Source organism: Eptatretus burgeri, chromosome 6, assembly GCF_056783735.1.
Source record: "Eptatretus burgeri isolate ZD-2024b chromosome 6, Ebu_testis_v1, whole genome shotgun sequence".
NCBI lineage: Eukaryota > Metazoa > Chordata > Myxini > Myxiniformes > Myxinidae > Eptatretus > Eptatretus burgeri.
In genome coordinates, this window is record NC_140966.1 from 59,373,077 (window position 1) to 59,400,287 (window position 27,211).

Below are 27,211 nucleotides of genomic sequence, written 5' to 3' on the forward strand. Positions count from 1 at the left end.
TGCAATCCGGTCTCCAAACCTCAGAGAGAGCTGCAATCCTGATGTCCAAACACTTGAGCTCAGATGATAACAGAGACAGGTGATCATCCTCTCTTAGGGATAGGACATTCCAGGCACCCACCCGAAGGGACCGCCTCAGGTTAACCCAAGGAGACCGCCGTCTGGTGGACGACACCTCAGCACCACTCCGACACACTCTCCCGCAATCTGACCCAGGGATGTTACCTGTCTTCATGTTTGCATAAAAAAAATATTCAGCAGTCTGATGAACTTTTCACATACTAAGCCAATCCTCCAATTGTCATTCGGTGTACTTGATTGAGTTTCCATCAGGTCGATGTCTCCTTTTCATCTCGGCTGTTCCATTCTCGGGATGAATTTAAAAAATATTGTGGATAGTGAGGAGTTTCCTTGTCCAGTTTGTTGATTTCTGATTGTGACCAGTTTATTATCCCACAACTGTATTTGAACATTGGTACTGCAAGTTCGTTTACGGCTGTGATTTTGTTTCTTGGGGAGAGGTGTGTTTTCAGGATCAGCCTCGTTCTATGCAGGTATTCTTTGGCAATTGTTTGTGGCATATTTTGTGGCCCTCTTATACTCCGAGGTATTTGTGTGATGCCTCATTTTCTCGCTCATGTATCATTGTATCTCGGTGATTTTAATGTTGTCCGATATTGTTGGTCTACCTTGTACGAATGTGCACTTGGCACATTTAACGAGGCCAAATTACATTTGAATGTCGGAGTACCATTTCACTAGTTTCATTTCTGCCAATTTTTTGTCGTTCTGTGTGAAGTTTTAAATCATCCATATGTGCAGTGGATGTATCTGTCACCTTCCCTGTTTCTTTGGACATCGTGATATTGGATGTTAGTGTGTATGCGTGTCCTTGCTCATTAATGGGTTTCCTTAGTGGGTCCAGAGCCGAGTGCTGTAATATCAATGTGAAATGCCAGAGCTCCATTGCTTTCTCAATAAGTTTGATTATTTGGGGATTGATATTGCACAATCGCATGCATTTTATCATCATGGAGTACGGTAGAACTCCATATAGAGGGATAATCGGACAAAAAAAATGGCCGCCCATTCAAATGTGTACACAGTGATATGCTCATAAACTCCTATAGAGTGAAGTAACAAGCATTCAAAAGCCATATCTTTTATTCTCGAGCGTTTTCTGAATTACCAAGACTTAAAAAGATGCCAGTATACATTGCTAAAGTACCACAATGAGAGATTGCTACAATGCCAATTTGTACTTCATCTTCCACTCTAAAAATAAAAATGTAAAACTGTGGCCCATCCATCCATCCATCCATCCATTGGGACCATACTCTGTGCAGAGCGTTGGTGCTGCCTAAGCACTCTCTTTGGCAATTGGGCACAATCCTGGACGGGCACACAATCGCCACTCTGACACAGTATACCAGCATGCTGGCACTCATTTTGCCGACCTTGGAAGGATAACAGGCAGAGTCAACCCCACCTGGTATTAATTGAACATCTGAGTGGGATTTGAACTCAGAATCCTCGGATCCCAAGCCCACCACCCCAACCATTAAGCCAACATCAGGCAGAATTCAACATGTAGCCCATCCTAATTCAATAATTGCTGAAGTCGTGATGGTTATTCCAACGCGTGAAAGTTACTTTGTCTCTGGACTAGTGCACGCAACCCAAAATTTTAAAAACATATAAAACATTAATCGTTTTATTATGAAAAGAAATCGAACGTAAATGTGGACTCATCAAAATCAAACGTAAATTAACGTAAATGTGGACTTGTCGACACTCGCCAGGACTTGTTGTTTGTGGTGTTTGTGTAGTTTTGTTTTGTGTATTTTGTGCACTGCTGTGTTACATGATTAATAATAAACATAACTGGAACTACCACTTTTTAACTGCTGGCAGTGGTGACCGGGTACCAAGACTTCCCACTTTGATGCAACTTCACTTTGATCGGACGCTTGACCCTGATCCATGATGTTTATTGTTATTCAATTGAATTCAGAATGGGATTAAAATAAATTCAATTCAAATCAAATGGAACACCAAATATGTACAGTCCTGCATTGAAGTAATCAGAAGGAACCCAAAGAAGTAAAGAGCAAAGATGAAGTCATCAGGAGGAACCTGGATAGGATTTGGGTTTCAGCTGCAACTCCACAACCATCAAACCCATCCATGCACAGCCAAGTGAGCCTCACAGAAACTTTTCTGCAAGAATTCACTTCTCCTTAAGGCCCGGTCACACCTTGACATTTTAGCCAACGTATGCCGATTTTTGAATTTTTTTTCTAAAACGCTGGCACACGTTGAATACGTTATGGGTAAGTTTTGATAACATTGAGAGCACGCTGAAAAACACTGCCATACGTCGTTGTACGCTGGCTTTAAACGTTGTACTTTTTGGTTGTCCTCAAATTTTTTCATGCTTGAAATTTCACGACGTATGCCGGCGTATGACTCACACGTTCCGCTACGCTGGCCACAAGTTGTATGCACGGTCTGCGATCATTGACAGACGTCAACACATGCTACTTGTAAGTTAATCATAAGTTGAGACACGCCGAGGTAATGTTTAGCGTACCCGAAACTTATTTCTAACCTATGATTAACGTGTTGTTGGCACGTTACGCGATCGTTGCCACACATCGACAGACGTTACTTTTAAGTTACTCATAGGCTGAAAGACGTCGGTATAATGGATCGTCCTTGCGTCAGCGTCCACGGCCACGGCCAGGACACTTATTTGCAGCATTCTTCAAACTTTTCTTCGCCATGACGAGGATGTTCACACTTCGATGTCTAGCTTGGCTATGATTCCAATTGTCCATCGGCAGCGTCTATTTAAAATAGTCGAGTTTGAGCGTTTTAACACGTTCAGAAGAAACGCTTCAAATTTCAAAACCCCAGCGTCAAAAAACAAAGGCGAGTGACAGCAATTTAAATCGTTCATTGTAAACAATGAAAATAGCTGAGTGGTACCGTTTAAAAGTCGTTGAGTGTAAAAAAAAAAAATCCAATTGTTGAGCGCAAGCGTCTACTTTCAATAGTGGGGTTTGAGCGATTTAGCACGTTCAATAGAAACGATTAAAATTTCCGAGCGCCAGCGTCAAAAAACAAAGGCGAGTGACAGCAATTTAAATCGTTCATTGTAAACAATGAAAATAGCTGAGTGGTACCGTTTAAAAGTCGTTGAGTGTAAAAAAATCCAATTGTTGAGCGCAAGCGTCTACTTTCAATAGTGGAGATGCAGCCATTTAAATCGTTGAGTGGCAGCCTATGAATAGCAAACCCCACGTCACCGGCAAAGATAAACTGCCGCACGATATGGATAAGTTAGGCTATCGTTGGGCATAGTTTGTGAACGCCGGCTTCACGATAATTATTCGTTGTTATATCGTATCTATAAGTAATCAAAGCGCTCTATGCACATTATTAGTTCATTGTGCATTTGTCCAACCCGTTATGAATAGACCTAAATCGTAAAAACAAGCTATAGCTCATTGTTGAAAAAGCCCCATAAAAAATTAGCCACGAAGAACTTCGAACAATGGTGAAAAGATGTCTCCTACCCGTGGACACGCGGACGCAAGGACGATCCATTATAACCCACACCCTCCCCCTCACACTCACCTACTACTGCCAACATGAACAAAGTACTACTAATACTAATACTAATACTAATACTAATACTGATACTGATACTGATACTGTTACTGCTGACATGGACATCGACTCAAAAAGGACTCGAAAACACTGTTGGGTTCCCCTTTTATGAGCAGCATTTGTATATACCAATTCCCAAAATCGCTGGGAACACGTCTTTATATGGCAGTTGTAAGCAAGAAACACGTTCATTTATTTTTTTTTGTCGACCGGAAGACGTCATTGGAATACGTCTACATACCTCGATGTGTGTTGGGACTACATAAAGAATTGGTTCAAAGCACGTCAAACATAAGTTAGAAATAAGTTTCGCGTAAAAAAGACATTACCGCGACGTGTTTCGACTTATGAGTAGCTTATAAGTAGCCTTTGTGGACGTGTGTAAGCGTCCACATATCGTGTGTAAAACTTATCCCCATCGCATGCAGAACGTGTGTCATACGCTGAGTACGTCGTAAAATTTTGAACATGTTTAAAATTTCTTGACGTACTTTACTTACTACGATGTATGATAGCGTACTTTAGCGTTCTACTCACGTATACCAAACTTACTCATACCGTATTTGACGTGCCCCAACGTTTTGGACACATTTTTCTTGGGTCGGCACATGCTGGCAAGATCGCCAAGGTGTGACCGCGATGTGTCACTTCCATTTCTACGGCAGTTATGATTCGAATCGTTGTGCATCAGCCTTTTAATAGGCTACGTCATGACATCGTCGGCGATGCGTGCAACGCGCTCTGCCTAAGTTAGACTATCGTTGGGCATCGGTTGTGTAGGCCGACAACAGGTTCAGCATTCGTTGGTATAAGTTATCTATAACACAACGAAACGTTCTGTGTCCATTACCAATGCGTTATACATAAGACCAAGTCGCTATGAATACGTCCGAATCTTTAAAAAAAAACATCAAAAGTTCAACGTAAGCCAGCGTTTTACATACATTTTAATACATTGCCATCGCTGGCTAAAACGTCAAGGTGTGACCGGGCCTTTAGAGAGAAAGATAATTTATGAGAGGAATAGAGAATAAAAGAGATGAAAAAGAAGAAAAAGCAAGAATTAGAGTGAATAAAGAGAATTGTCAAAAAAAAAAAATGAGAAAGAAGTATGAAAGGAACAAAGATGTCAGTAATTACCCAGACAGATAGATTTCAGCAGATACTCTCCAGGCTCAAATACAGCAACATGGACAAGCTACCAGAGGTCAGTGATGATGATATGAGTAATATGAACAAGCATACTTTCACGTAACTACCGAACCATTCCAAACTTTGTCTTGATCTTCCAGAGGCCTTCTTTGCTTATGGTTGTCAAGGTTTTGTCAGGTCTATGAAAGTTGGATAGGGATTAGAATTTTGCTCTTGACATTTCTCTTGGAGTTGACGAGCTGCAAACACCATGTCACCTATTCTTCGGCCTTTTCTGAAGCCACCCTAACTTTCTGGCAAGAACTCCTGATCGATGTGCTGCACTAAACGATGCAATGTAGTTTTAGCGAGGATTGTTTCTGGCTATTAACAACATTGAGATGCATGTGCCTCTGTGATGATCACAAACATGGCAATTTCCTTTCTGCTTTTACTCGTAAACAATGTTGGTATTTTTGTAGTCTTAAGGTAATATTTCCTGTCTCTACCTTGACTTGGAAGATTTCTGTCAATTTCACAACCATGTGTGAACCACCGGCTTTGTCATTCTCTGCTGGCATTGCATTTACTGCTTGTGCTTTCCCATTTGAAAGAAGACTGATGGCTTTCTCAGTTTCTGTCAGAGTGAGAGGATCTGCAAGTGACACGTTTATTTTGACCAGAGGGAGCTAACTGATTGTTTCCTTACTAATATTTGAAGGCTGGTTAAGAATCATGCTGAAGTGTTTTGTCCATTTCCTTGGGATCTTGCCTTTGTCATTGAGCAGTCTTATCACCAACACCTAGTACTAGAGATGTTCTGAATAACTTTGGCCTGTAGATTGTTGAGGGAATTGTAGAATCTCTTTTTGTTACTTATGACTGCACAGGACTGGATCCCATCTTCCTTGACTCTTGCATTTCTCTGAGCTTGCAATGGACTGTCCTGCAAATGCTGTTGTGAGTGGAGGTATTGTCATCAAGGTCGGCCTTGTGTTGGCGATGTTTCTGTATCACAGCGTCATCAAACCATTCTTTATGTTTATGCCTTGTAAGGCTGATTCCAGGTTCTGAAAGTGGGTGGTGGCGTTTTCGTCTTGATTTGTTCTTCGGCCAATATGGTCGGAACCCTGTCAGTTGTGGTGCACCGGCTGAGGTTGGAATGAAGCAGGAAGTGTCTAGGGCACCTTTTCTACTTCCTCCTTCATGATAATGAGGTGAGCATTGCGATCCTAATGAGGACTGCTCAGTCATTCAGGTGGCTGCCGAGTCCCACTGCTGCTTCAGGCCAGCGAACATGCGACCCGATGCCATGAGCCACCTGAATGCCGATTCACTGCAACAACGTCGAGTGTATACACACCTGTTGCTTCATCACTCACCCATTGCCACGGGATTTGAGAGGGGCCTGCGGCATGTTGACATGGCTTGTACGTGGATTGGATTTAAGCGAGGAAGAGTTGCGCATCAACCTCACTCTCTCATCCGGGCATATAGGAAAACAGTGGCAATATGAAGTCGAGACGACTCGATCCAGCGGATGGCCGTCAGCTTCTCAGGCACCTAAACTGTAGTCCAGTAGCTGTCCACACAGCTCTTGCTGAACTGCCTTCTAATCTGGGAGTGAACATACAGTATGTCTTCTCAAGATATGTTCACTCTCAAGGGCTTGAGCTGAGAGAGAGCTGGATGTAAGCTCACCTCTCAAGGAAACAGATGCAGATTGTACTGAACTGTTATTATGGTACAGTATGGTAGCAGGCATAACTTTAGCAAAAAGGTTACAAATTGACAGTGGGGTAGAGGCTTTCAAGCTTTCTCAAGCCTTGATGTAAGTCTTTGAAAATTGCATTACTTTGAATTGTAATTTTTAAAGTAAAATCAAAATGATATTTTCCTAACTAAGGAACTGAATTGTTTTATTTTGAAAGACAGCATTATGTCAAGTAAAGTTTGTACTTCTAAAATGGAAGAATTATTTTTTTATTGTTGCTTTTTTCCTTGGTGTTTCAGATGAAGTTGAATGTGAAGAGGATGGTTACTGCATTAAGGCACCTTATGGTGTCTGGATCGACCTCGACTTCCTGAAATATGTTGAAAACCACGAGAAGGGACAAAGCCTAGTGGGACGAACACAAGAGCAAAGCAATAGTGTGGAGAAACATAGTCAAGATTGTGAGCACTTGCTCCAGGCTTCAGAACCAACAGGATCAATCAACTCATCGTTGGTATTTTCAAATGATTTGTCTCTTTCTTGCGGTTACTCTGTTGCCAAAGATTGCGCAGAGCAGTCAGTAGACACAAAGATGAGCAAAGGCGAAAGTCGTGAGGAGAGACCGCAGCCGGCAACTCCTGTGCAAAGATTATTCGGAGCTCCCAAGATGGCCGGTATCAGGGAAACAGCCTCTTCACATTCTCAGTCACCATCAACCCCGACCAATCAGCTGTGTGCAGTGCGTGAGCAAATGATAGCAGCACTTCGGGGCTTGCATGAGCTGGAGGGTGAAGCATGTGAAGCCAGAAAGTTACGTGCTGAGCTCGCAGAATTGAAAAGCATGCATAACTTTTCAGGGAGTAACTCGGAGCAGTTATCAGCATCGCACAAGCAAAGTGTTACATCTGTTGTTGTTGACACGGCCAAAGAGGATTGTGAATTGGGCTCCAAATCATTGGATGATGTGCATACGCTGAGAAGACGTGTCTTTATTCTTGAAGAAGAGCTTCGAGAAGTGCGTGCCCAGCTGGAAATGGCCAAAATGAAATCATACCCTGGATTGGAACAGCAGGGTGTTTTGGGTACTGGTGTCACAAGGAAGCACAATGTTTCGGATGCATCAAAGTGTGCAATAAATCAAGAGAAGTCTCATTTCTTAGATGTTGCCGTGAGTGCTAAACCCACAATGTTAGACTCAAGAACTGGTCCTGATGATTCTATGATACCACGTTTGAGATCTGTGGCAGTTGGGTTGGCTCCAGAAATGGTGACTATGGTCGGCTGCAACCTGGCACATGTTGAGAAACACAGCATAGCGTGTGGGCCTGATGAGCCCTTTGCAACTCTTGAGTACACAAAACGTAAGCATATTTTGCACATTTTATTTTCTACCCCCATTCACCCTACCGAACCCAACACTCTTACTTTCGGGTTACCGTGTTTTACCCCACCCCTTCTCTCTCCTCTCCTCAGATTCATTAATTTCTTGCTTGTTGTGTCCATCAGTTGCCCCACTGTCAGTAGGTTACCTTCTTTCCCTCACCTTGCTCTTCAATAAGCCGAGATTGTATTTTAATGTTTTTCCCTTCTCTCCCCCACTCCTCCCACACTCACCGATGTACTTTCACCTCTCTTCCTTCTCTCTATTTTAATTTTCTCATTTATCACCCCCACACCCACACTTCATGCATGCTGAATAAGTAAATGACCATTTGAAGACCATTATGGTTTGCAGAACATTTGTCATCATATTCTAACTGTTTCTGATATTTTTAGCTTTATTGCTTGCATTTTCTTCCTTTTGGGTTTTTGCTGACATTTCCCTGTAGATGTCTTTTTATTCTCATCAATCTTGCAATTCCTTAACATGCCTGTCAATTCTCTTTCCATTTTGTAATATCCACCTATTTATTACCTCCACCACCAAAGGTGAAGGAGGTTATGTTTTCACCCCTGTCTGTCTGTTTGTTTGTTTGTCTGTGTACAGGATATCTCAAAAAGTTGTGGACGGATTCGGATGAAATTTTGTGGACAGGTTCGGTGTGTGACAAGGATGAACTCATTATATTTTGGTGAAGATCCGGATCCGGATCTGACTACTGGAATTTTTAAAGCAATTCTTCACAATTGAGCGAAAGGGTCAAAAACGATATATTGTTGTGGAGCCGGCGGCGAGCACGACCGCTAGGTGGAGCAGTAGGGTCAGCTCTACCGAACACCCGGAATCTAGATCGTACCTTTCGGAAAACTCCGAGGGTACGGGTCCCTTACAGGACCGTGAATCGTCAATAAATCAACCATGTGGTACACAACCGTAAGAGTGGTTTGTAGGCAGTGCAGACACTGCTAATATCACATAGTGTTGTGTAATGGGGTGATCATGTTTGTTAACTGTTAAATTTTATGTGTGTACTTTAATATCCTTTGAAACTTTGTCTTTTTCCACAACCACAGCTCCACCACTGACTGTATGTGTGGACCAAGTTCACAACCTCTTCAAAAAACAAGAGATTCTACTGTCTAGCTGTTATGACTTCACTTTTGCTGTGAGCGACAACACAAAGCCTCAGAAGGACTCTGCTTCTGGGACCACGACAGCCATTTCACAGGAAATGTGTCCCAGCTCAGCTGACTTCAGGGCTATTGAAGCCTCTTCATTCACACATCCTTTACCAAATGATCTCTTTGAAAATGATCTGCTCAAGGAATCCTCTTCGGCTCTGCATCCCTTACAGCCCACTGAGCTTCCCAGAACTTCAACCGATATTCAAACCAGCAACAATTCACAGGCGGCGAGTGATGCTTCAGTGCTACGCTCAGCCGAGCGATCTCCTCGGCCCATTGAAAGGGTTGAAACTGACACTGTGATGACGTTGGAAAATCCCACATCAATTGCAGGGAATATTTCTCATACATGTGACTCTAATGACTGCCGAGTTGAAGAGAAATCATTTTCTCTTCCTCATAGCAATGCACATGCATTTGGTCAAGCAGATGTGCTCTTCACTTCCTCGGCCAAAGGTAAAGGTGTTTCGTAATAGTTTTATGAAATGTACAATCGTCAAAGTCAACAAGGAGAAAGGTGAAGTAACCAGGAAAATTGTTGTTGAAATAATGACGAATTACTCTGCATAAATAAAAACGAGAGGTGAAGAATGGGGGAATACAGAGCAAAGGAGGAATTGTATTTGTTCAAGTTTTATTCTATTGTGGTTACAGAGCAGTATCACAAAAAAACACTAAACTTTGGTGGAAATAGTCTTATTAGTATTACAAGAAGCACCCGCTCCAAATGGGAGCTGCCGGGGTGGAGGGGTGGGGGGGTCATGTTATTATCTTCTTGTTTATTAATACCACAGCAGAGTACCCACCCAATGGGCGAACTTGTTCGAAACGTGCAACACATTATTCTGACACATCCCTTTATTTGGGCGGTGTGTAGGCAACAGACCGCCGCCTCGATCGCTCCCAAAAATAAAATTAGCCCGGGTTATGTATATGAAGGGAAAACATGCATACTGCTTATGTGCATATATAATACATTGTGGTTATATAGCTCGGATAATTCCAATTCCACCCACCCTCCCCTTTAAGGAAGAAAATGCCAAGATGGACAAAAAAACAATTTTTTTTTTAACTTGATGGAATCAACCGAAACTTACACAACTTCAGCATACCGTCATTAATCCCTGGAAATTTCAGCTTCTCAGGTCAAATCCTCTTGGAGGAGTAGTATAGATACATACAAACATAATACTTGCATACCTACATGCACTTGCTCCATTATATATCTATTATTAATTTATTTGGTGTTCCTCAATGCTATTTGAGCCATTGTTCAAGTGACTGTTTATTGTGAACTCGTAGAGTACCTCCCCTATGGGTGATCTTGTTCCAAACATGTGACATGTTCTTCTGATGCATACCTTTATTTGGGCGATGTATAGGCAAAAAATAAAAATAAAAACCCCAGGTCACATGCATGAAGTAAAAACATTCCTCTTGCATATAATTAAAAACGCTTCACAACACTGGAAACAAGTGGGGACAGGAATACTGTGCTGCAAATGGTGGAGACTTGTAATGCCTTCCTCCACCTGTAGGTGGTGTGACACAATACACATTTACATAGAGAATTTGCGTTCCCCCCCTTTTCCCCCACATCTTCAAAACTACCAGCAAAGATAAAAACACCCTTATACACTAATTGGGGTCATGCTGATCATCATCGTCGTCGTCGTCATCATTGTTTTACGGCCGTTTCCATTCTTACATGTGGAAAGTCTGGATGTAATCAGCCCAGAACAAGAGGAGGAGTAGCACGACAAACAAGCACACACAAACAAACACCGCTCCGTGAATTATAGTAATGATATCAGCTCTTGCTGAGGAACTCGGAATGCAAAGTATAAACCCAACAATAAGACAGAAAAAATTAAGTATGTATGTGTACGTCTACATTATTTCCAAACAGTGTAAAAAAATTTTGTTCAATGAAGGGTCTTTCATTGAAAGGACAATGCAATACATCAAATGTAAAGGACAAGCAAACTGTTATCGCTGATTTATCTTCAGCTATACTGTACTTTGTTAATTTTATGTTAAAAAGATTTTGCTCTTTTGTTTAACTTTCAAAATGTTTTCTTCTTTTTATAGTTGTCCTTTCTCCAGCGGCTGAACCCAAATCAATAATGAAGAAGCGAGACCATGAAGTCAGAGTAACACCAAAAAAGATTCTACAGTTTACTGGTGTAAATGGCGGGTATGACCTACTCCCGGAATGTATTGTTCCATGTTGAACAAATTAAAGCGGTTACTTTCCCACATTGTGAAACTGTGGCACTGGCTATGGGTAGCAAACAGAATTGGGGTGGGAGGGAGTATGGGTTCACAAATACAGATTACCAAGACTTTAACATTCATTGATAAAACTAAACTTCATAGATGATGTTGTGAGGCATCATATGTGAAAGAAAGTTAAAATGTATTGAACAAAGTAAAAGTGAGGCATGGGCATTTAGACTACGTATACTGTATGTTGAATTCAACACATTCCACACTGAGCTTCCTCTGATCGCATTAGACTAACTTCCTCTGGTCGCATATCATCCCATTAAACTAACTTCCATTTAGCCCAGTGGATTAATTATCTCAGATCCCATTAAATTTGATTTCTCTAATCCTATTCAACAAGATTTGTATGATTCCACGAAGCTATATTCCTGTGATTCCACCAAACTATATTCCTGTGATCCTGCTGGACTAGTTTCCCCTGAGCCCGGCGGACTAGTTTCCCCCGAGCCCGGCGGACTAGTTTCCCCCGAGCCCGGCGGACTAGTTTCCCCCGAGCCCGGCGGACTAGTTTCCCCCGAGCCCGGCGGACTAGTTTCCCCCGAGCCCGGCGGACTAGTTTCCCCCGAGCCCGGCGGACTAGTTTCCCCCGAGCCCGGCGGACTAGTTTCCCCCGAGCCCGGCGGACTAGTTTCCCCCGAGCCCGGCGGACTAGTTTCCCCCGAGCCCGGCGGACTAGTTTCCCCCGAGCCCGGCGGACTAGTTTCCCCCGAGCCCGGCGGACTAGTTTCCCCCGAGCCCGGCGGACTAGTTTCCCCCGAGCCCGGCGGACTAGTTTCCCCCGAGCCCGGCGGACTAGTTTCCCCCGAGCCCGGCGGACTAGTTTCCCCCGAGCCCGGCGGACTAGTTTCTCCCGAGCCCGGCGGACTAGTTTCTCCCGAGCCCGGCGGACTAGTTTCTCCCGAGCCCGGCGGACGAGTTTCTCCCGAGCCCGGCGGACTAGTTTCTCCCGAGCCCGGCGGACTAGTTTCTCCCGAGCCCCGAGGATGACTTCAGTTTGCTAAAAGAGTCATTGCTTTTGTACAGTTATGAGTCGACTTCCAGCGAGGATTCAAGCTCTGATGAAAGTTCATCTTTGGAGTCGGCCAATGAAGCAGAGAAAGAACAAGAAGAGGAATTAAAAGAACCAATGGACGCTGGTGACGACGACAATATTGAAAGGTATTTTTTTCTGCACCACATTTTTTTCTTCTCTGTATTTGTGTGGAAATGAATCTGATAATATGCATTATGTAACAGGAATTGCACTTGAAGATATCAAATGCATTTTGTCTGAGTGATTCCTTCTTGTACAATGATTCATGAAGCAAAAGAGCAATTTTGACATTTCCATTTGAATACATGAAAACGCAACTTTTAAGGGGTTAGGTGTGATGGGATAAACTCAAAGGGAATATGAATTAGGAGTGAAGGTTCCATTTTTGTTGAGACTAAACTGGTGCATTTGTTTACATTTTACTACATACATTAAATATTTATATTGTTTCATTACGTAGTTTCATGAAGGAATTTGTGGTTTATCAACGGTGCCGCTGATTGCTCGTCCACTCTTTGTGAAAGGCAACATGGGATCTTTAACGTCTACCAACTATAATGCCAGCAGACCGGACAACCAGCTTTACGTCCGTCCAAGGGATGACGAACTTTGTGGTGCAAACCTCTCAATCCTCCTGCACCATTCAGAATGTTTATAATCTGGTCAATAATTGAAGCCAGTTGAGGCGGCTCAGAGTTTCTGTGCTACATCTGCACCATCCTGTTGGACTGCAGTGGATATGAATATGTAAATTAAATGGAGGATATGAGGAATTAAAAAAAATTGTGATGAATCAACAAAGCAAAAGTCTAAGTGCAAAACCCGTCTTATCTCTTGTCATTGAGGAAATGCTGTATGTTAAAGCGTAAGACGGATATATGAAGTACAAAGGTTATTTAACATGCAAACAAATTGGTTACACATTGAAGATCACACAGGACAAGCTTAACGATGATGTTCATCCTTGTTATTTGTGTAGTTATAGTAATTACTAGCAAAAATATACATCCCTAGTGATGGGAAAAGTTTAAGTTAGTTTATCAATTTATATTATTATTATTTCTTCTTCTTCTTCTTCTTCTTTTCTCCTCCTCCTCTTCCCTTTTATAATGGGTGAGGTGCAGTGGCACCAAGCTTCTGCCCTGCCTTGACCACAGTGCCCCTCCATCTCTCTCTGTCCTCAGCCAACTCCCTCCACTCTCCAACCACCCCTACCTTACAGATATCCCTCCTCACACAATCCTCCCATCTCAAATGCGGTCTCCTTCTTTTCTTCCTTTCTTCTCTGTTCCCCCATCTGCATCAAGTGTCCAGCCCATCTCAGCTGGCATTTCACCAACCTCTTTGTCAAGCTCATCTGTACACCAATCTCCTCCCTCAGTTCATCCATCATCCTTCTATCCACTCTCTTCACTCCCACAATCCTCCTGACACAGTTGTTCTTGCAAATCTGCAACCTCTGTTGGTGTCTCTCTGTCAGTGCCACCAGATCCAGACTATAAAGGTAGGCTCGATTATATATGGCATCAGAACCTTCCCTTTCAATTTTCTTGATATCTTTCTGTCTGCCACTATTCCCTCCACCTTTCTCCATGCTTTCACACCCACATGAATCCTCCTCCACACCTCTGCCTCAGACTTAACATCCCTGGTCACTGTTCCTCCCAGATATTCAAACCTATTTCCCTGTCAGATCTCCTTCCCCTCTAACCTGATATTTGTTTCCTCTGCTACCCAACCCACATCACCTCAGTCTTCTCCATACTCATCTTCAGCCCATGTTTCTCAAATGCTTCCTTCCACTCTTCCAGTACTTCCTTCATGTCCCACCCACTCTCCACCACAACAGCAAGGTCTTCTGCATTCAGCATCTTCCCCATACTACCCTTCAAGCTCACCTTCCTGCTTACCAGCTCCATCACCATGATAAACATGAGTGGGCTAAGAGCACTTCCCTGCTTCAAACCAATGTTCACAAAGAACTCCTCAGAGATCCCAGGACCAACCAAAACCCTTCCCTTTGTACCCTTTTACATCCCATCCACCAATCTAACTTCTGCTTCTGGCACTCCCACACATCTCGGTGTCACCATCACCATCTCTCAGGACAGTGTCGTAGGCCTTCTCCAGGTCCAGAAATCCCAATGCCATCCCACATTTCACCTCTAACCTCTTTTCCACCAGCTGTCTCAGCACGAACATCCCATCTGTTGTGCCCCTCACATTTCTAAACCCTTGCTGCTCTTCTCCGATCTCCACCTCCACACTCTTCACTATCCTCCTGTCCAGAACCCTTTCCAGCACCTTCATGACATGACTAAGTAGCGTAATGCCCCTGTACTTCCCCGGATCTTGAACATCTCCTTTCCCCTTTAATATTGGCACAATTAACCCTATCCTGTAATACTATGGCATTGAACCCTCTCTCATACATACTGTTATGGTTGTGGGGGTAGATGGAGGAATTTCATCGTAAAGTTAGGATTGTATGGGGTTGCTGGGTCCATGGACGTGACGGAGACATCTCAATGTAAATTAAGTAGGGAGACTGTGAGCTTAAGTGTTACGTGTCACCACACGGGGGGTGGTGCTCATTGTGACCACTCCTCATTTTCATAAATGCCAAGGTGAGCCAATGAAAAAAGCCAATAATTTGCAAGGTTTCGGAAAAACGATGATAATAGAAAACCTATACGCCAAGAATACCTATAGAAAACCAAGACGCCAAGGTGAACAACGAATAGCTAAGATCTTGTGAAAAAAGCCAAGGAGTGGTCACGCTGGTGGTGCTGTGTTAATTAGATAGGGATTAAGACCAAGTTCCCCCAGTATATAATTGCCCCCTGTGCCTGTCCTTAAGCCACTGTCAAACCTTGACGATTTAGCCAGCGTATGCCGATTTATGAAAAATTTGTCTAAAACGCTGGCACACGTCGAATACGTTATGGGTACGTTTTGTATACGTTAAGAGCACGCTCAAAAACGCTGCCATACGTCGTAGTACGCTGGCTTTAAACGTTGTACTTTTGGGTTGTCCTCAAATTTTTGCATGCTTGAAATTTTACGACGTATGCCGGCGTATGACTAGCCTGGTGTTGGCGCAGTGGTTAGGGCAGTGGCTTGGGACCCAAAAGGTCCTGAGTTCAAGCCCTGTTGGGACACTGAATTAATATATTGTTATGGCTGTGGAAATTTGCATAACACCATAAAGGGCCCTCAGGTGAGATATCTTCATAGGTTCATGTGTAGTTCGCCCAAACCCGTTGTATAGAGGGAATTTATGTGATCCATTCGGGCTGCGATCCTCCAGTTAGCCATTTTTCTGTTCTATCTTTTATTTCAAACAAACAGCATCTCAACAACCACGCCATCCCCATCACAGCGCCGACCACTCTGCAACCACGCCACCTCCACCATCTACGCTACTACATCTTCGCCACTACGTCCACTTCCGAATGGCAAACAAAGGCGCCAAGGAGGGAACTGCGAGGATGCGCAGGTTTCCCCGCCTGTTTCTTCCGTTTGACTTCCCCGCGCTTTGGAGTGGAGGAGGGGCGATGCAGGTCAAAGGTCAGAGGTCATGTGAAGGAGGGGTCTCATTTTGGGGGAATAATTCTCTGGCCCAGAGCCAAAAACTGACTCCCCCGGCCCCCGCACGGGGGGGTGGAGAGAAGGCATGAGGGAACGCCCTTTTCGGGAACCCTCTCAAAGGAAGATTGAGCCGAGAACGGGGCGGGGCGAAGGGCGGAGCCCCGCGCTATAAAAGACGGACATGGGCGGGGCGCTCTTGAGCCTCTTCCTCTTCCGCCTCTTCCTCTTCATCTTGGCTGGTGGTCTGGTTGGTCTTCGGTTGGTTTTTGTGGAGAGTTGCTCTTCGGGAAGAGGTCCTGCGCCCGCGCCTTGACGAGCGGCCATGTCACGAAGGCACGGACGGGAGACATGGGAGCGCCAGTAGTGAGGTGGACCTGCGCGTCCGGACGGGGAGTGCCAGAGAGGGTTCGCCGGCCGCGAGAGAGGTCGGGGCCAGGCGCGACCACGCTGACGGTCGCGGGAGAGGGACTCACCAGCCATAAAAGGAAAGTCGCGACTTCTTTCTTTCTTTTCCTTCCTTTGCTTTTTGTATAAATGTGTGTGTTGGCACCTGTCCGACAAGTAGAACTGCGTAAGTGTTGCCGTGTGTCGGTCGTAGTCGGTTGTAGCTCTGCATTTGCTTTTGTTGCATGACTGTTTTAACTGTTATATGTGCATTTTTGACTGTATGGCTGTGTGTGTGTGTGTGTGTGTGTGTGTGTGTGTGTGTGTGTGTGTGTGTGTGTGTGTGTGTGTGTGTGTGTGTGTGTGTGTGTGTGTGTGTGTGTGTGTGTGTGTGTGTGTGTGTGTGAATAAAATGCTTGCTTGTTGAACTGTTCCCGCTCTGCTTCGTCTCTTTTCCTTTTTATTGACCTTCCATCTTGCATCACGCAAGGGGTTCGTAGTGGGTGCAACATCCCGGTAATTAATCTGAACTGTCCAGGTCGACGATAACACCGCTCGGTTATCCCGGTAGTACGGAACGGGCCGCCCAAGCGGCTCGTGTCCGGAGTCGACTTGTGGCGAGGTACGATCGCCCGGTTTACCATCCGCGTGGGTACTTAGGTAGGTCGAGTTTGGCGAACAACCCTATCCTACGCGGGTGGCCGATTGGCACGATTGTGGTGAGGTCGAAAGGCCCACCCGTGACTAGCTCCCGGCGTTGGTCCGAGAGGGTCACGACAGAATTGTCCGTCCGGTGGGCGACGTGCCGCGATTCGAGTTACGTGGCCGTTCGCACGCCGGCGGGCGCGAATTCGCAACGATATATATATATATATATATATATATATATATATATATATATATATATATATATATATATATATATATATATATATATATATGTCAGGTCAGGTATGGGAGCATGTGCCAGAACAGCACGTCGCTGCGTCCACTTTCCGCCGGTACTCCAGGGGCCTCCGTCTGGCCATCCCCCAGGCAGATGCCAGGCCCATCCCCATCTCCTTGAGATGATGGTCAACCTGTTGCAACCATGAGGCACGTGGTCGACCCACTGGCCTCCTCCACTCATGAGACTCCCTCGCTGAGAGAATGTGGTGAGCAGGATCAGAGTCAGGAAAACGAGCCACATGTCCATACAGCCGCAACTGACGCTCACGGACTATGCAGGTAACAAATCTCATCCGAGTCTCTCTCGGCAACCGCTCGTTGGACACAAAATCCGACCAGCGATAGTCAAGGATTCTCCGAAGAGACCTGGTACCAAAGGAATTAAGTCTCCATCTCAGATCCTTGGTCAGAGTCCAAGTCTCGCACCCATAGAGCAAGACTGGAAGTACCAAGGACCTGAAGACTCGGACTTTCGTCCTCCCGCATAGGTACCGGCAGCGCCACACCCCATGATCCAGTGAATCCATGACTCCCCAGGACCGACCCAGACGTCTATTGACCTCTGACTCGCAGCCAGCAGAGACATGAATATCACTGCCAAGGTAAGTGAATCTCTCCACGACCTCAACATCCTCACCACAAACAGACACAGACAGGACAGCAGCATCCAAGATGTCACCGAAAGCCTGGATCTTAGTTTTGACCCAAGAAACCCGTAATCCCAACGGCTCCGACTCCTCATTCAGCACCTCGAGGGCCCCCAAGAGGATGTCGAAAGTCTCCGCAAAGATGACTGCATCATCTGCAAAGTCAAGGTCCGAGATCTTGACATTCCCAAATGACGCACCGCAACTTGATCTCTCCGACATCCTCCCTAGAATCCAGTCCATACAAGTGCTGAAAAGTGTGGGGGCAAGTACACATCCCTGACGAACTCCAGTAACAACTGGAAATAAGTCAGAGATGGTACCACCACACTTCACAGCACTCTCAGTACCAGAGTAGAGTTCAGACATCAGATCGATCAGTTTTGGTGGCACCCCACGAAGACCAAGAATCCTCCAGAGGACATCCCGATTCACTGAATCGAACGCTTTACAGAGATCAACATAGGCTGCAAGCAGCCCCTGCCGAAACTCTCGTCTGCGTTCGGTGAGGACACGAAGTGCAAGGATACGGTCAATCGTTGACCTCTTTGGTGTAAAGCCTGACTGCTCTGGACGCTGGTGCTCAAGCAGATGGTGGCGAACCGTATCGAGAATTATCCGAGCAAAGACCTTGCCCGGCACTGAGAGCAGCGTCACCCCTCGGTAGTTGTTGCAGTCTTGGCGATCACCCTTCCCTTTCCAGAGAGGGACAACAAGGCCCCTCTTCCAGTCAGTTGGGATGATGCCTGTGTTCCAGGCAGAGCATAAAACTGCATGCAACGACACGAGTGCAGCATTTCCACCAGCCTTGAGAAGTTCGGCATGGATGCCACAGATCCCTGGAGCTTTGCCCCGTTTCAACTGGTTCACCGCAGCCCGTGTTTCCACAAGCGTAGGTGGACCACAGTTGATTCGAGGGTCAGCAACAGGGATTGTAACACCCTTGACGTCCAACTCGACAGTTGGGGGATCAGCCTGGTACAACTGCTCAAAGTAACCGGCCCAGCGGGCCTTCACTTCAGACTCCTCTGTCAAGAGCCTACCACTCTCTGCTCGAACTGTAGTGCTCCGAGGGATGGGCTTGGATGAACGTAATGCGCGAATTCCCCTGTAAGCGGGACGAGAATCACCTGTCCACAGGTGATGCTCTACCCCCTCACAGATTCCTCGCACATAGGCCTTCTTGTCCACCCTCAGTGCACGTACAGTTTTACGCCTCAGCTCCCTGAACAGCTCAGCTCTGCCATTCAGCCTGGCCCTGCGACTCTGGTCAATGGTATCCAGTGTCCCTTGAGAGACAAAATTCTTCTTTGCCCTGCGGTGAGCTCCAAGGCATCCACCGGCAACATCAAGGACGGTGGTCTTGAAGGCGCTCCACAACTCTTCAGGACCCCCCAAAGTACCCAGACCCCCCAAGTGTCCACTCAGCCTGTTCGCAAACTCCTCAGCTACTCTCTCATCCCTGAGCTTGGCAACATCCAGCCTCGGCTGGGATGGTACCATTCTCCAGGATTTAAGGTGCAGCTTTAGAGTTGCTACAACAAGCCTGTGGTCAGTATTGAGGAACTGAGCACTCCGGTAAACCCTGCAGTTCTGGATCATCCTCCAACGACCGTCAATGAGGACATGGTCAATCTCCTTTGCCACACCGCCAGCGTTGGAATACCAAGTCCAGCGATGAGCTTGTGGGCGCTGAAACCATGAACCAGCCACCCTAAGTCCATGACTTCTTGCAAAGTCAAGGAACTTAGTGCCATTCTGGTTCATAGTTCCTGACCCATGGGGACCAACACACACCTCATAACCGTCCCCATCAGTTCCAGTCGATGCATTGAAATCCCCCAAGACTAGAAGTGTATCTCGTCTGGGGCACTGATCAACCACAGACTCGAGTGTGGCGTAGAATGCATCCTTCACGGTGAGATCACTCGCCTCAGTCGGAGCATAAACAGAGACCAGGGATATGACACCTAAGGAGTGACGAATCCTTAATCTCATAATACGCTCGTTGACCGGTGTTACCTCAATTATCATTGGGGTCAGCTTATTGGACACAGCTACAGCAACTCCTTGGGTATGGTAACCATCAGAGCGACCAGACCAATAGTAGGTGTAACCACCCACCATTATCTCGCCGCAATCCGGTCTCCGAACCTCAGAGAGAGCTGCAATCCCGATGTGCAAACGCTTGAGCTCAGATTATAACAGAGACAGGTGATCATCCTCTCTTAGGGTTAGGACATTCCAGGCACCCACCCGAAGGGACCGCCTCAGGTTAACCCAAGGAGACCGCCGTCTGGTGGACGACACCTCAGCACCACTCCGACACACTGTCCCGCAATCTGACCCAGGGATGTTACCCCGTGGTTTCCCTCCTATCAAAGATTGGGGGTCCCGAAGGCTTTGCCCCAATCCCGTCATCCGGTGAGCTGCCCTGCGAAGGGAAGCTGCACAGGAGGTACTCCCACGGAGTGGGTTTTCAGATTTTTTTTGCGTTTTTGCGTTTTGCGGAATGAAGGGTTTTACGGTGGCCGGAGTGCAAATCCTGCCACCAACCTCCTAATAAGAAGTGACCCAACTGCAGGAGGTAGTCCGCAGACACAGTTGGGCACTAGATATGGATGGCCGTTGGCTCACAAGGAGCTCCTCCGCCCTTTGACAGGTTTTGTTTTTAATCCTGCTGGGTGTCCATATCCAAACACCCTCCTCACCAGAAAACCTGGTGGGGGAGACGGTTTAGTCGCCGACAACCCGACCATGGAACAGGTTAGTACAGGTTTACATGGTACCTGTAGCAGGTCACAGATCGAACCTGACCTGACAAGGGTCACCTCACCTGACCTGACATATATATGTATGTATATGTATATGTATATGTATATATATATATATATATATATATATATATATATATATATATATATATATATATATATATATATATATATATATATATATGTATATATATATATGTATATATATATATGTATATATATATGTATATATATATATATATATGTATATATATATATATATATATATATATATATATGTATAAACCAAGTCGAAAACACCCGGGGGTTGACTCAGCCTGCCATCCTTCCGAGGTCGGCGAAATGAGTACCAGTTGTACTGGGCCCGGTGTATGCCCCGGTTAGAATAGGTGTACCATATCCATGTGTGTCGTAAGAGGCGACCAGGGTTGCGTCAGGAAGGGCATCCGGCATAAAAATCTATGCCAAATCATTATGCGGACAACAAAACGACAGTTGATCCGCTGTGGCGACCCCTCACGGGAGCTAGCCGAAAGAAGAAGAGATGCCGGCGTATGACTCACACGTTCCGCTACGCTGGCCATAAGTTGTAGGCACGTGATGCGATCATTGACACACGTCGAGACACGTTACTTGGAGTTACTCATAAGTCGAAACACGTCGAGGTAATGTTTAGCGTACCCTAAACTTATTTCTAACCTATGAGTAACACTTTGTAAGCACGCTACACGAACATTGTTCACACTTCGCAACACGTTACTTGAAAGTTCCTCATACGTCGAAACGCGTCAAAGTAATGTTTAGGGTACCCGTGACTTATTTATAACCTACTAGTACGTGCCCGTAAAAAATAAAAAAATAAAAAAAAATTAATAATAATAATAAATAAACCACACAGGCCGTTTCTTCGCTCTCGCGTGCCCGTACGTGCGTGACCCGGAAGTTCGATATTATTCGGTTACCATTATTCGCAATTTAGTTTTAATACACAATTATTCAATTAGCGCCAACTTATTTTATCTTTTCGCAATGTCGTGGCAAGGAAAAACAAAAAGAGAAGAGAAGAGAGAGAGAAAAAAATTTACTTCCTGGTTCGGAGCATACCAGCACTCTGATGTTCCCGAAATTTATACACCGTCTAATATGAAAACGATCATAAGTTGGGCCATTGTGTTTATCTATAAATGCGCATAAGAAATCGAGAAATTATGAGAATACACGAAGTCATCACTCTCCGGAAGCCCGTACGTTGTAACCCGTAATGGGGAACGTGGCTGTGCTTCCCTTCACCATCGGCCACGCCCACGCAACAACGTGTCTTCCCATTGGTTTGGTAAATAAATGGCCATAACTTGGGAAGCACTTGTCCGATTAATATCAAACCTTGAAAAGGCACATCCTCAGGTCCCCAGCAATATACCTGGCAAGTTTCAATTAGATCGGACCAGAGGTTGTCGAGAAACAGCGGTCACACACACACACACACACACACACACACACACACACACACACACACACACACACACACACACACACACACACACACACACACACCCACACACACACACACACACACACACACACACTGCTGGAATTATAGATAGGCTAGTACGTGCCCGTAAAAAAAATAATAATAATAATAAATAAATAAAGCACACAGGCCGTTTCTTCGCTCTCACGTGCCCGTACGTGCGTGACCCGGAAGTTCGATATTATTCGCAGTTACTATTATTCGCAATTTATTTTTCATACAAAATTATTCAATTAGCGCCAACGTATTTTACCTTTTCGCAATGTCGTGGTAAGGAAAAACAAAAAGAGAAGAGAAGAGAGAGAGAAAAAAATTTACTTCCTGGTTCGGAGCATACCAGCACTCTGATGTTCCCGAAATTTATACACCGTCTAATATGAAAACGATCATAAGTTGGGCCATTGTGTTTATCTATAAATGCGCATAAGAAATCGAGAAATTATAAGAATACACGAAGTCATCACTCTCCGGAAGCCCGTACGTTGTAACCCGTAATGGGGAACGTGGCTGAGCTTCCCTTCCCCATCGGCCACGCCCACGCAACAACGTGTCTTCCCATTGGTTTGGTAAATCAATGGCCATAACTTGGGAGGCACTTGTCCGATTAATATCAAACCTTGAAAAGGCACATCCTCAGGTCCCCAGCAATATACCTGGCAAGTTTCAATGAGATCGGACCAGTGGTTGTCGAGAAACAGCGGTCACACAGACACACACACAGAGATTGCTGGAATTATAAATAGATGAGTCATGTGCTTGGGAATTATTTGTAAAGCATGTCCTACGCACAAATACGTATGTAGACATATTTGACGTCTTCAGGACGACCACAGAACTTACTGAACGCGTTTCTAACTTACAGATACCGTATAATGGCATATTGGCAGCGATTAGGGGAATTGGTATATAAAAAGGGGCTTCGCAGGAGGAACCCGTCTTTTTCTTAAATTTCTTGGTGAGTTCATGTCCATGTCATTCCGAGAGATAGAGGATACGGCAAGGCTGAGACGACAATACCTACCTGTCCTCGAACATCAACATGACCTCATCGAGTTGACACTGCACCAGTTGCGTGCCAATAGAGCCGGGAGAAGAAGATGTGAACGGAGGAGAAGGAACTGGGTCAGACCATGGATCAGGAGGCGATGCCATTACGGCATATACGACCAGCTCATGGTGGACCTCCGGAACGAGGACCATGCATCCTTCATCAACTTCCTGCGAATACCCCCAGCGATGTTTGACGAGCTGCTAGCCAGAGTGGGTCCAAGGATAACCAAGCAGTACACCTTTTACAGGGATCTGCTTGAGCCTGGCATGAGGCTGGCACTGAGCCTGCTGCTGTTGGTGCCGTGACTGCAGTCCTGTGGAAGCGATTTAACTCGTTCAATGAAAACGATTTCAATTGCCGAGCACCAGCGTCCAAAAACAATAGGCGAGTGACAGGCATTTATTTAAATCGTTCAGTGTAAATCATTTCAATAGTCGAGTGGAAGCGATTTAACTCGTTCAATGGAAACGATTTCAATTGCCGAGCACCAGTGTCCAAAAACAATAGGCGAGTGACAGGCATTTATTAAAAGTGAAGTTGCAGCCTATGATTAGAAAACCTCACGTAATCGTCGACGATACGCTGCCACGCTATGCATACGTTAGACTATCGTTGGGCATAGGTTGTGGACACCTAAAACACGCTAATCAATCGTTGGTATAACTTATCTATAAGTTATCGAAGCGTTCTGTGTTCATTACTCGTACATTATGCATTTGTCCAAGTCGTTTTGAATACTTTAAAAACTGAAACAAAAAAAATAGTTCATCGTGGGAATGAGAAAAAAAAAATTAGCCGAAAAGAACATCGAACCATGGTGCAAAGTAGTCTCCTATTCGTGGATGCAACGAGGATCCATCATCACCCACACCCTCCCCATCACGCTCACCTACTACTACTGACATGGACCTACTACTGCTACCAATACTACTACTACTACTACTACTACTACTACTACTGACACGCTCACCTAATACTACTACTACTGATACTACTGACATTGACATCTACTCAACATGGAGTCTGGAACACTGACGGGTTCCTCTTGTGAAGGCCATTTGTATATACCAATTCCCCTAAACGCTACCAAATCGCCATTATACGGTAGATGTAAGTTAGAAACACGTTCAGTAAGTTCTGTGGTCGTCCGGAAGACGTCAATCAAATTCATCTACATACGACAATGTGCGTTTGAGATACATTACTCATAGGTTCAAAGCACGTTACTCATAGGTTAAAAATTAAGTTTCGGGTATGCTAAACATTACCTTGACGTGTTTCGACTTATGAGTAACTTCCAAGTAACGTGTGTCAACGATCGCGGAGTGTGCCGAGAACTTATGCCAGCGTATGCGGAACTTGTGAGCCATACGTCGAGTACGTCGTAAAATTTTCAGCATGCTTGAAATTTCACGACGTACTAGACGTACCACGGAATATGACAGCGTACTTCATTGTTTTTCAGCGTGCTCTTAACGTATAAACAACTTACCCATAACGTATTCGACGTGTGCCAGCGTTTTAGACACATTTTTCATAGGTCGGCATACGCTGGCTAAATCGTCAAGGTGTGACTGCGATGTTGACACTTCCAATTTTCAGGCGGTTATGATTTAAATCGGAGTGCGGCAGGATTTTAACAGAGAACGCCACAAGTTTGTCGGCGATACGTGCAGCGCGCTATGCCTAAGTTAAACTATCGTTGGGCATAGGTTGTGAATGCCGACAACAGGCTAAGCATTCGTTGGTATAAGTTATCTATAAGACAACAAAACGTTCTGTGCCCATTACTAATATGTTATGCATGCGACCAACACGTTATGAATACGACCAAAACTTAAAAAAAAAACCTCAAAACTTCAGCGTACGCAAACGTTTTACATACATTTTTATACGTTGCCATTGCTGGCTAAAACGTCAAGGTGTGACAGCACCTTTACCACCACCAAATCCAGTTATGTTCTATGATCTCCACTCCTATAGGTAATCTTGTGGCTTTCCCGTTTTTGAAAGAATGAACCAGTTATGGCCATCCCATTCCTCACCACCAGCTCCACCAGCTCTTGACCCTCTCTTTTCCTCGTTCCCCAACCAAATTTACCAACACAATCCTCTTCACCAAGCTCTGCTATTCCCACATGCACATTAAAATCCCCCACAATGCACAGCATTGCATCCAGCTCAACCATTCCCATAATCCTCTCCAGTGAGTCCCTGAATTCCTGCTTGTCCAGCCAAGTCCTTCCCGTTTGTGGCTCATATACCAACATAACACACATTTGGCTCTGTATCACCAACCATGCCATAACTATCTGCCCCTCCCAACTTTCCACTCTGACCACCTGCTTGCTGATCACTTCCGATACTATTATTCCCACACCATTACTCCTTTCATCCCCATGTTTGCAACCATCCACGTGCAACAGTTTGTATCCTCCTACCAACCTTCATTTGCGATAAAAGATATAAAACCTGTTAAAGGATATAACTAAATATGGTGGTTAATTATTTTCAAAAGGGGTGTTTTAATTAACCAAACACCCAATTTTCACTCACACACTTCCTTGGAGTTCTCTTAGTATGCATTTAAAGTCTCAAGCTGCTAGGTGTCTTCATTGCTTTGGAGTTAAGGAGCATGCGCGCACGCGCACGTGCACACACACACACACTTGGTAGTCCAGATAGATGAATTTAAGAGTAGTGTGCAGTGAATGCCAGGCAAAAGGATTTGCTCATCGCTATAATATCACAAACCGCATCAGGGATTAATTGGGCGATGGACGGGGGTGCCTTGTGGTGCCTGTAACTAGTTGGGAATATTTGTTAGGGTAAGAGTTTTCCTTGGGAAGTTTATATTAAACCATATAAGGGATGTGCTGAAACCTTACACCCACAGCTATATGAATCGAACCCATACTGGTGAAACAAAGCCTCAAAGTTTTGCCTACTTGAGGGACTTACAATTTTACCCTCATTGTTTAACTGTTTTGTAGTGTTAAACTTGGAGATGACCTGCTATCAGCCTGTGAAGAGCTGAAAAGTTGCCTGGAGATGGAAGAGCCATTGTCCAACTTCAAAAATGTAAGTAATATTTTGTTTGTGTTTTGGTAATTGTAAAGTTTAATCGTATTCCAAAACCTATTCATGCTCATTTCTCATGCTATGGGATTTCATTGTGGGTCCAATTTTATGTTGAAATTTACGACTGCATTGCAAATGAAGTTTGAAGTTTTTATTTTTGTGGATCTACTTCTTCCACATGGCAGGAGGCTGCTCTTGCCAGGCTGCGTGAGAGGTGGTTTGTGGCATTTGGCAGCAGCATGAGCAAGCACTCTGCAGCTGCAGGCCTGCTTCAAGCACTACGGGGGGTGTCGTGCAGCCTGGCGGACTCTGTGGTTAACATGGTCGATGTTAGCGGAAATACTGCACTTCACTACGCCATTTCCTATTCAAACTTTCCCATTGTGGGCCTTCTTTTAGACACTGGTATTGGACTCAACTTGCAGGGGTAAATCTAGGATAAGAAGAAGGAAGCTGTGGGGTGGGGGGGGGATGCGGGAGATGGTAAGGTTGTTGTGGGGATAGGCACAATGGTCCAGAATATCTATGTATAAAAGGAGTCGTGCATGTGAGTTCTACCCATTGGTTGGAAATGTCACCTGACTCCACCCACGATTTCTATACTATGGCTGCCAATTACCCTAACCCTTTAGAACCATTGAGAATTACTCTTTAGAACTTTGGAATTTACCATTTAGAATTACTCTTTGCCACACACCCTTCTGTCAAGCAGTGCTTTTACTGTGGAGGTTGTGCAGACTTGCTGTTTTCTCCATAAAATTGTCAGTTTAACAGGTGACTGCGACGACTATTTTGGA

General features: G+C 44.9%; 1 protein-coding gene across 6 annotated transcripts in view; it reads left to right on the forward strand.

Moving 5' to 3' along the window:
* Nucleotides 1-27,211, forward strand: part of LOC147024883 (uncharacterized) — a 90,743-nt gene that overhangs the window by 53,498 nt on the left and 10,034 nt on the right. For all 6 annotated transcript variants that reach the window (XM_085885239.1, XM_085885237.1, XM_085885240.1 and 3 more), the window contains 6 exons: nt 6,820-7,881; nt 8,975-9,541; nt 11,177-11,282; nt 12,398-12,532; nt 26,327-26,414; nt 26,600-26,819. In XM_085885239.1, coding sequence (XP_085741365.1) covers nt 6,820-7,881; nt 8,975-9,541; nt 11,177-11,282; nt 12,398-12,532; nt 26,327-26,414; nt 26,600-26,819 — 2,178 coding nt within the window. The remainder of the gene's footprint in view (nt 1-6,819; nt 7,882-8,974; nt 9,542-11,176; nt 11,283-12,397; nt 12,533-26,326; nt 26,415-26,599; nt 26,820-27,211) is intronic.